The sequence below is a fragment of the Ursus arctos genome, unplaced genomic scaffold (assembly GCF_023065955.2).
Source record: "Ursus arctos isolate Adak ecotype North America unplaced genomic scaffold, UrsArc2.0 scaffold_22, whole genome shotgun sequence".
NCBI lineage: Eukaryota > Metazoa > Chordata > Mammalia > Carnivora > Ursidae > Ursus > Ursus arctos.
In genome coordinates, this window is record NW_026622897.1 from 57,882,623 (window position 1) to 57,893,574 (window position 10,952).

At 40.5% G+C, this 10,952-nt stretch overlaps 2 protein-coding genes across 2 annotated transcripts; both read right to left on the reverse strand.

The window, feature by feature from the left end:
* Positions 1–1,037: 1,037 nt before the first annotated feature.
* Positions 1,038–1,970, reverse strand: LOC113248279 (olfactory receptor 51B2-like). Its single transcript, XM_026489643.1, has one exon. The coding sequence runs from the start codon at positions 1,968–1,970 to the stop codon at positions 1,038–1,040; it is 933 nt and encodes a 310-aa protein (XP_026345428.1).
* A 7,708-nt stretch (positions 1,971–9,678) lies between these two features.
* Positions 9,679–10,617, reverse strand: LOC113248278 (olfactory receptor 51B5). The gene has a single exon (XM_026489642.1). The coding sequence runs from the start codon at positions 10,615–10,617 to the stop codon at positions 9,679–9,681; it is 939 nt and encodes a 312-aa protein (XP_026345427.1).
* Between the last annotated feature and the right edge of the window lie 335 nt (positions 10,618–10,952).

Below are 10,952 nucleotides of genomic sequence, written 5' to 3' on the forward strand. Positions count from 1 at the left end.
TCTCATCATGTTTACCCTGCATGGAATAAAATGTATGGGAGGCCCTGACAGAACTTTCCTTAAATGTCTTATGGGTTTCAAGTCCATACAATTACAATATTTCCTGAAAATATTTCACTACCATCCCCTCAATCCAGAAAAAGACAAAATGTTGCCCCTGTGTACATATCAGAATGTTTCTTTGACTAGTATCCTTTTCCATTAAGCATGTGTCAAGGTTATGAACTGCAGAACACTGAACAAAAGCTCAGGTGTGCAAGAAATGGAACTTTATTTTATTGTAGTGGTTTGAAGTCCTCATCCCCAAGTCTGAAGACACCAGATACCAGCAACTCAGAGACTTCTCATTAATCTATCTATGGTGGGCATCTAGCTACACCAGCATCTGCTGGAATCTAAGTTCTTCTTTGGCCTTGGGTGGTTTTGGCAACAAGCTCTCTCTTGGTCTGAATATCTTATTCTCATTTCTTTCTTTTTTTTTTAATTGAAATTCAATTAGCCAGCATATAGTGCATCATTAGTTTCAGATATAGTGTTCAATAATTCATCAGTTGCATATAACACCCAGTGCTTATTCTTATTTATTTCTGATCCACTCTAGCACATACAATACTGGTAGGGTTGTCTAAGACCCTCTGTCATCTCTGATGTGCTCTCAAGCATACAAGAAATGTTTAACTGTTTCCCACAAAATGCCAGGGAACTCTTGCAAGCTATCTAATTTCCCTCCCAATGAATAGACTCTGCAACCATTTCAAATATCATTGGCCTCAGGTAACCATGAAGACAATTCTGCCAGATGAGAAAATGACAGTATATAGCAAACCAACCTAGCAAACAGAGCAACAGGACTAAAGTCAATGTCCTTGGGAGTATGATGGGGGTAAGGGGCTAAGAAACAGAGCAATGAGGCTGTGTCTTTTAAATGACAGGGATGCCAGTCCTCTTGATTGTAAGTCCCATTGGCTTTATCAAGTCCATTCTCCCAAGAAACCCATGCCAGAGTGGGGAGAGACTCCAAGGTAAATAGATCAGAATCAAATTCTATGGAGAGAGAGAAGGCGATTGATACCATTCCTTATCTGCTTGGTCTTCATACTGTAGATTATTGGATTCATAAATGGGGGGAAGAGGAAGTAGATATAGCTCATGATAATATGAACTACATGTGGCACATATTTCCCAAATCGATGAATGAGGGTCAGCCCAGTAACAGTGACATAAAAAACCAGAACACAGCTAATATGAGAGACACAAGTGTTTAAAGCCTTAGCCTGCTCCTTACCTGAGGCAATTCCCATGACAGTATTAAGGATTAGAATATAAGAGATAAGGATAAGCACAGAGTCCAAGAAACCGGTTAATGAGACCAGGACTATAGGATAGAGTCTATTGAAGGTGATGTCGGCACAAGCCAGTTTGATCACATCCTGGTGTAGGCAGAAAGCATGGGAGAGGACATGGGATTTGCAGTAGGGGAATCCAGAGAGGGTGGTGATTATGGGAACAATAAGTATAAATCCCCTCATTAGAACGCCCAGACCTATCTTCACCACCTTAGCATTGGTGAGAATGGAGGTGTATCTCAGGGGATTGCGGATGGCAATAAAACGATCATAGGCCATAACGAGCAAGACTCCAGATTCCACGATAGAGAGTGAATGGATTAGATAGGCCTGAAAGTAGCAGGCTCCATGGCTGATTGCCCTGTGATCAAGCCACAGAACACCAAGCACAGTGGGCATCGTTGTCAAAGTCACTCCAAGGTCCGTGGCTGCCAATAGAGCCAAAAAGTAGTACATTGGCTCATGGAGAGCACGGTCTTCTCTGATAAGGAAGAGGAGGGTGCCATTGCTGAGGAGTATGGAGACATAAATGACAAAGAAGGAGATGGAAATCCAAGGATGAAATATCTCCAGACCTGGGAAGCCGGTCAGTAGAAAAGGGGTGGCACTGATGTTGGACCACATGGTGGATCCCTGAGAAGAAACAAAAAAGCTCTCTCTAGACCAAAACTCTTCCATAGGAATATAATTTGAGCCATGTACATGATTTTAAATTTTCTAGTAGCCACATTAAAAAGAGTAAAAAGAAAGAAGTTAAATGTAATTTTAATACTGCATTTTATTTAATCCACTATCTCTAAAATACAGTCCATCTGTACCTTTGTCCATCTCTAGTTCTGCCATCTAGTTTCTTCTCTCTATTGTGAACAGATTTTATAGGAAAGAGCATGCTTTATATTGCCCTTCCATTTTGGATACACCATTCATATTCTGTTCATTGATTCAACAAATAGGAATTAATGATACCTACATAAATGAAGACGTCGACTTGGCATTAAGGACACAAACCTCATGGTCTTGTCACAAAAATGTGGGATGATACCATATTTACCTGAGTTGTAGTTCACACTCTAGTACTTTGTATGTATAAATATATTATGCAGCCCCATAGGACCAACACACTCAGAAAGTCCCAGAGGGGGTGCCCGAAATCTGTCCAGGTGCCTCCTAACCTCCAAGGACTGTTACATTACTAAACTTTATGGAATTTACAACTTTCTCCTTCAAGGAAGCATTGCATTTGGTGCCAAAGACAGCAGATGGAAACGTAGAAGTGACTTTTTTCAATTCCTAACTTTTACCTAAAGACGATCATATCTATCTCACTAAAATGAAATGAGCTACCCAGCCATGAAAAGACAGCGTGGACCAAATCTAACCACATGAGCCCTTAAAATCAAAGATTTTTCACTAGTGGCAAAAAATTTAGGCTAATGGTGGAACGAGAACCCAAAATGATTCAACATTTGAGAAGAACTTGACGGATAGTTACTAGTTTGAAGATACAGGGAGCCACATGAGAAAGATTTCAAGCAGCTACTGGAGCAGGGAGAGGGCGCCAGCTGACAGCCTGCAAAAAAGTAGGGACATCATTCTTGGTGTCATAAGCAAATACATTCTGCCAACAACATGAATTCACTTGGAAGTGGATTCTTCCCTAGAAATTTCATACAAGACCCTAGCCCGGCCATCGCCTTGATGGTGGCCTTATTACAGCCTAAACAGAGAACCAGTCAAGCCTACCAGACTCTCACCTACAGAACTGTGATATTGGAAACAAGTGTTGGTCATCTAGACAAATCCACTAGCATTAAATATTAAACTAATATTTGGAGAGTTTATGCAAGTTACTTATTGTGTCAATTAGCCAATGTAAAAAAAATTGCCACATGACAAAGCCCTGTGTGGCTTCAGTGGCTTACGTCACACAATTACTTTTGCTCTCATATACATTGTTCAGCTAATTCCAGTTGGCCTTGCCTAGGCTCGTCTAGTGATTTCTGCCTTCCTTGTACATGCACCTAGGATTCAGCTGACGTCGTCTCCATCCCGTCATTGTCCTATTCCCTCCTTCTGATGTCTATTACACTTTTATTGGGTTTAAATCTTATCCCTCACTTTGCCCTCTCCCTGTAGCTATGTCCCATGTATCTCTTCCCCATCATCCATGTCCTAGCACAAACCTCACTGCAAAATGTTTTGTTTTTTACATTTTATTACCAGTCTTTCAGACCTAAATGCTCTAATTAATTCATTCCAACTAAAACATGCATGTATTTTCAATCCAATGCTAACGTTGCTTTCTTCATTGAGTGTTCTATGGATACATCAGTCTTCCTGGCAGCAATGACAGATTTTGACATAGATTATCAGGTCATTAATGAAATTTCAATGGTCTTATTTTTAACACAGTGATACACTAATTGGCTGGTAAGCTGATAGTTAAACTGATTCATGTAGTAACATTGACTTCCAAATAGTACTTACTGATACACTAATTGGCTAATGTGTAAGTTGACTGATCAAACAAAGTACAGCCTTTTCCCAAGCAAATGTCCAGTTAAGAGTCACCAATAACTCACCAACACCCTGCATATGTGGTCACCATCAGGCCCTCCAGACCCTAATTTTTTTCTCAGTGGTGGACGTTCCTGACTAGTCCTGACTGTGTCTTACCCGCAGTGGAGCTCTTACACTGTGATCATTCCCAAGCCTTAAAGGAACAACAACTCTTAAGGATAGGCATTGGGGTAAGAAGACAACACACAGTTTTGAGCTATAACTGAGAATTAGTCAAATTACCGAAGGCATAAAGCACAAAGAAGAGGAAAGAGAGGACAGAAAGGTAACATAGGGAGATGTGTGAGAAAGAAAACGGAACATTGAGAATAACACCAGAGGAGGAAAAGATGTGATATTGAAAGCTGAATGTCATGTGACCCTGCCCTGAACCTGTACTCCCAACATCAGTCTCTCTTCCTCTGCCTGCCTCTTCCAAAGAATGTTCTTATTGTAGGAAAAAAATATTCTTGGTAGCTCTGGGCTAACAAGAAAGTCTAGGTAGCAACCTGGATCTCTTAATTATTTATATGTGCATCCATGATTTAAGACAAAAACAAAAGAAGACAAAACAAGAATGCACTGCGTATGTCGGGGGGTCAGTATTTCCTAGGGAGCTGAACTTTTTTGTGACAATCTGTTACACTGGACACAGCCTCAGCCCACGGATACGCATAGCTTTCCTCACTCCCGTATTCACCATCTTGCAATATCTGCATGAAGGAAGAGGAGTCCAAGAAGAGCAGTCATCTTCAATTTCTTCTCTATTATCTCCAGCCCATTCTCCCACGGTCACCAGAGCCTTGCCTGGGGCACCAGGAATTAAGGGGAGAGGTAATTGTGGTCTTGATATAGAACCTGATGCAAATATTATCTTCAAAGACCACTAATAAGATTAATTGGTGAAGTTATTTATATAGAAAAAAATGCTTCCTCTGGGTCCCTTTGGCTACTGGATAATTAAGCTTCTGGGAAATCTTCTCCTGGCCTCCTCTGGGGAAGGATGAGGGCCCCCAGAGCTGAGTCCTATAACTCCACATTGTCACTACAGACAGAAAGCAGAATTGTAGCTTTGTCTAGCAAAGGGAAATCGTGCTGTCACATCACCTTTGTCCTTTCTGATCCCCACCTGAACAGAGACGAGACCATCAAAATTGCATTTGACTTTGCCATTCCTGAATCCGGGAGCAAATAATCTCACTAACCTCAGATGCAGTTCGATAGTTCTCCGACATTACCTTCCTTTGGTTTCACATGAGACCACTTATTACACTACTTCACATATGCATTCTTAACGTGATATTATCTCACAAATGAGTCCAAGTACTGATAAATTCTTTCAACAGTAAGCTTTATATCTTCCTCCTAGTAAGTCTGATCCAGAGATGATAGTTCTTGTGTTTGGAACCATACAAGTCAAGTAACAAGTCTTCTTTTAAGTAATAATGGAGTGAACTAGTGGACATGGAGAAGGTGTTCTTTCCATTCTTGACTTCCTCTAACAATTCATTCTTGAGTAGAAAGGACTGTATTCACATTCTGACAAGGATAAGGATCTGACGAACTCTCTTGTCTTGTCTTAGCTTTGTCTCCTAAATTTGTCCTGGAGCCTAGCCCAACTGTAAGACTTTAAAATGAGGCTGGGTGCAATGTGGTAAACCACGTGGGTCACATTTTGGTTTCTGACATTTCAGATTCAATTAAGCTCCTCCTGAACTCTCCTCTGCCCGTAAGTCTTTCTGAAAGTCAGTCGGATTTGGGAAGTGATGTTTAGGAGTCAGTCTCAGAATGATTTGAGTCTGAATTTCCTTTCCCTGAAAGCTCTGTACTAAATGCATACTTAAGGATGAATTGATTTGGGAGAGCCATATTTTGAACTGAAAATGAGGTGACGGAGTGAGCCCCTGAGATAATCCACAAGATTTCAAAGCTTTCCCCATGTTCCATCAGTAGGAAGATTTACCCTCTCGTCCGCAGGGCTCCCCACCCCAGCGTGTAACTCCATTCCCGGAAGCACCACTTTCTCTAGAACAAGTAGAAGGTCATTTGCTGCAAGATGCCCCAGTCAGGATAACATTCCACGTGAGGCCTAAGACCAGTCACTGGAGAACGGGAGCCGAGGTTAGTCCATATCAACCACCACTCCAAGCAGCCAGGTTTGGGGGCACTGGGAGGAGGTGGGGGGCACCATTTCCTTAAGTGGCCTTTATGGCTCTGTCATGCATGTGTTTTCCAAACCGTATTCATTCCTTTCATATTTCCTACAGCACTGCCTGTGAAGTATAGGATCACAGTAGCAGACTCTCTCAGATTTGGAAGAACCTCCCATCTCCCGTAATGAAAGCCTTTCTTTGAGGTGGTGCTTCCTGACAAGGGTCATACGGTCAGTGCCTGCCTCCCTCTGGGTCACCGAGCTCAATCTTCATGAGAACATGTGTTTTGAAGATAGTCACACAGCCTCATCAGTAAAAGTATCTTACCTTTTGAGTTAAAATATTTTCCTCTGGCCTTACCTACCATTCCCTGGCAATGGATCAGAGCTCCTGTGTCACACAGTTTACGGGCTATTCCTACCCCATAATATTGATAACATATATGAAGGTAACATTCGGGCGTTCTAACTAAATACTTTCACTAAGGATTCAGAGAAGTCTTTTTCCTAGGAATTTTTTGCTATTTGTTGAGCAAGCCTGTGTTGATGTCACCAGCCTTCTTTTTTCTAGGGAGTTCAATTCTATTATCTGTAAGCCTTCAGCACTCCACCCTAGTCCAGGCAGATCCCATCTTTTAAAATTATCCTCTGAACGGTCCATCTCATCTTACCTATTTTTATGGTGTTCTTTACTGTTCCTACCACCTGTCAGCTTGGTGACAAGCAATAGAACTATAGGGGCATAAACTTCTAAATTTCCTATAAAAACAAATTTTGTCTATGAGCTTATTCATAACAATGATACTCTCTGAGGACTTAGGCTATAAAATAAAAATTGACTGACATTCTTTAATTGGATATAGAGTCCTTTAATATTTCTAATAACTCTGAATATCTAGTTTAATATAAAATTAATAAGTACAAATACATCTCCTTTCATTTACCCTATAAATATCTGCATCTCCTGAGAAAGAATCCAGCAATTATTTATTAATTAACAGAGTGAATTCGTATGCCTCTCACTTGCCATTAGTTCATTCCATTAGTTCATTTTATATTTGGAAGAGGAATAATCTGCTCACTTTTTAGATCAGGTGAGGATTTTTCAATGTATCTCTAATATTTCTGACTCTCTTTCTGATCATTTTTAGACTGGGTTTTGTCTTTCATCCAGAGAAATGCATGATTAGCCTTTCATTTTCTCATTCAAATTCAATATCCTTATGGTAGATTATCCTTTAAATTACAGCTTATGCTGTATACTTAAAACATTCTTTGGAAGAGCAAGGATGATACTGGCAAAGACTTCTTCCTAATACATGTTCTTATAAACCTTAGATCTCCTATAACTACATGCTGATTATTCATCTCAATAGGCACTAGTGAATTTATTTATTTATCATGAAGTCCTCTAATAGTGACTCCATATAAGTTCCTTTTATTTTTTTTTAAGTATTCAGTGATGATAAGCTAAATTTCAGACATCACTAACCTGTCCTGATGGAGATTCACTTATGGGCTGGTGCGCTGGTGCAGTGGACCGATCTGAAATCCACCTGGCTTATGAATACAAAACGTATTTGCAGTGTTTCCTGGGATATACTTTTGCAAATAGGTTGCTTTTGGTGCCCTGCATTTTACCACAGACACGCCGATATAAGATTGACATGAAACTCTACACTTTGTGATGATAGTAACCTACATCCAAGGAAATGATATGCTTATGTTAATTCATAAAATAGATTTTTAAGAAAAATAAATGCCTAAGTGGATTGCTGTCATTTGTAGTTCTTTTGTATAGATAAATAGAGGTATTCCTTTAATCTCTTCCCTGGTCTCCCCATTTCTGTTCTCCCCCCATAGCCTCTTTTCAATGAATTTGTTCCCTCAATTACTTGCAAAGAAGAAATGAATTTCCTAAACAGGAGCAATCATTTCATTAATCTTTGACCAAATGGTCAGCCAGGGTTGCTTTCCTGAATTTTTTAGCTTTCATTTCCTGTACTTTGGGAAAATGGACAATGAGAAATAGAATGTAACTTACCATTGCATGCACGTGCGCGTGCACACACACACACATGTACGCACACACACACACATACACAGAGTTTAGTATCCAAGCTGTGTTACTTGGATATCATCAAATACAAGAATGAAAACAGTGAGTAAAACATACAGTTGCTCTCTTTTTATAAGCGCAGTCCTTTCATAATTAAATCTCTTGATGAATCAGGAAAGAGGTGAGAGTTGTAAGTTTTCTTGTGCTGGGCTCCCTGTGAGCAAAACCTGAGACAGGGATTCAGATGTATGCAATTTATTAATGAATACTCTCTGGAAACAGGGGGCAAGAAAAAACAGGGTAGGCAGGGGAAGGAGATAAGCAAGGACATAGTCCCAACTGGAGTTTAGCTTTAGGAGGGAAAGAGCTGTTCTTCGCCTATGGTCTGCCTCCTGGGAAGAAGGGACTATAATCTTGGTGAAGCAGTTCCAACTGACTTGAGAATAGTAACCTGAAGAAAGCAGCAAATGTGAATGGTGAGCAGCTAACACTCATGAGAGCAAGGAGTAGGTGCACAGTTCTGTAAAGTGATCTGGACAAAGCACCAATCACATCAATAGCATCTTTCATATATTCCTTCTCCTGGCTCCCCTTCTTCTTTCTGTGCCCTGATCGAGATGTAATGAAAACACAGCCTCCACCTCGGAGGCTATTTTGAGTTGCAGTCGCTTCCCAACTCATCAGAAAATTTCAATCAAAATGTGGAAATCTATTCCTTCAGTCCCTCAAGCTTTTTCGTAGTAAAAGGAGAGAGAAGAAATCATCTCTTCCACTTAGTCTAGTTAGCCACTGGTGGATATTCTGGAGGTGGGACCAACATCAGAGCTAAAGGTCTGGAGTAGTAGGATAAGAATGAGGGAAAAGATGGAAGGGAGTACTGACTACGTCTGTTTCTTCTCTTTTATCCATGGTTCCTCTTATCACAAACTAGTTTTTCATAAGTAAGTCCTGCCTTGGGGAATAAATATAAGCTTATAGTTCTTGAGACAAATTAATGATCATTTGATGGAAAGGGGAAGCATCAATGATATGTTTGGGATGATAAGGGATTACAACACTGAGTGAGGAAGAATTCATACTTCTTTACAGGAAAATTCCAGGCCATCAGTGGCCAAACATACAGGTTCCCACAATTTGTGTGAATATCTGTGGAGCAATTCATGGGAGTTAGATTGGATTGGATATAAATAGACCAAACTTTATTTTATGCAAACCAACTATTATTTTATATCCTTATAACTCTGTTCCTATCTGCCACCTTCTGAACCCCAAAGAAATATATTTTAGATACATTATAGACACACATTTAAACAGCTTGAGTGTTGTTAACACAAAAATTGAGTGGCTAAAGTATACAAAAATTTTCTTTTGAATAATTGCACAAATTAGATTAGACCAAAGACCTGAGCTTACAGAGATCATGTAGGATAATTTGTAGTTTTACTTTAACAAGTATTTTACCAAGAGATCTGATCATGGGTGTTTGATAGGAGACTTCTTTGTTTCCCTGCCAAAACTCAAGAGTTCTCACACTCTGTTTGAGGGATTATGATGGTCAGAGATCACACTTCAACTCTATGGGTAGTAAAAAGGCGAAGAATGCCACTCTGGATCTGCTTGGTCTTGACACTGTAGATTATAGGATTCATTAGTGGAGGGAAAAGAAAATATATGTAACTCATAGTGAGGTGGACAATATGTGGGACCTGCTTCCCAAACCGATGAATCAGAGACAATCCGATCACTGTGACATAGAAAACCAGGACACAGCAGATATGGGAGACACAGGTGTTAAGGGCCTTGGCCCTCTCTTCTTTGGAGGCAATGCTCAGGACGCTCTTGAGTATCAACACATAGGAGATGAGGATAAGCAGAGAATCCAGCACAAATATAAGGACTACAAGCACCACTGGATACAGGCGATTGAAGGTGGTATCAGCACAGGCCAGTTTGATGACATCCTGGTGAAGGCAGAATGCATGGGAGAGGACATGGGAATGGCAATAGGGGAAAAAGTAAAGGGGTAAGATCGGGGGGATAACAGATACAAAGCCCCTCATCAGAACTCCCAGCCCAATTTTCAGAACTTGATTATTAGTGAGTATAGAGGTATATCTAAGGGGGTGGCAAATGGCAATAAAACGATCATAAGCCATAGCAAGCAAAACACCAGACTCTACAAAGGCAAGTGAGTGTATAAAGTAGGCTTGAGAAAAACAGGCTACTTTTCCAATCTCCCTGTGGTCCAACCAGAGGACTCTCAGCACCGTAGGCATTGTGGTCAAGGTCAACCCTAGGTCTGTGGCTGCCAGCATGGCCAGGAAGTAGTACATAGGCTCATGAAGGTTGTGGTCTTCCTTAACGAGAAGAAGGAGGGTACTGTTGCCTAAAAGGATAGAGATGTAGATGAAAAAGAAGGGTGTGGAAATCCAGTGGTGAACTGCCTCCAAGCCTGGAAAACCAGTCAACAGGAAGGAACTGGAACTATTGTTGGGCCACATGTTGGGTCTATCCAGAAGAGATGTCTTTTTTTCTTAGTTATTGCCACAGAAATGAAGCTCCACTGTCAAGGTATCACTCCAACTATATCATCTCAGAATTCTCTCTTAAAGGTAATAATGACATCAGTATAAGCCATTGTTTCTCAAAATACATTCTTAGGACAACTTGTTGTATCCTCTGTGTCCTTAACTGTGTATTCCAGGGACGATCCCCTCCCTACTTCACTAAATCCTTGGTGTTTCATATGATCATCTGCATTCTCACAAGTTCCCCAGGAAATTTCTGATACACACTACATTTAGAAACCATGTCCATCAACTATGCAGAAGAATCC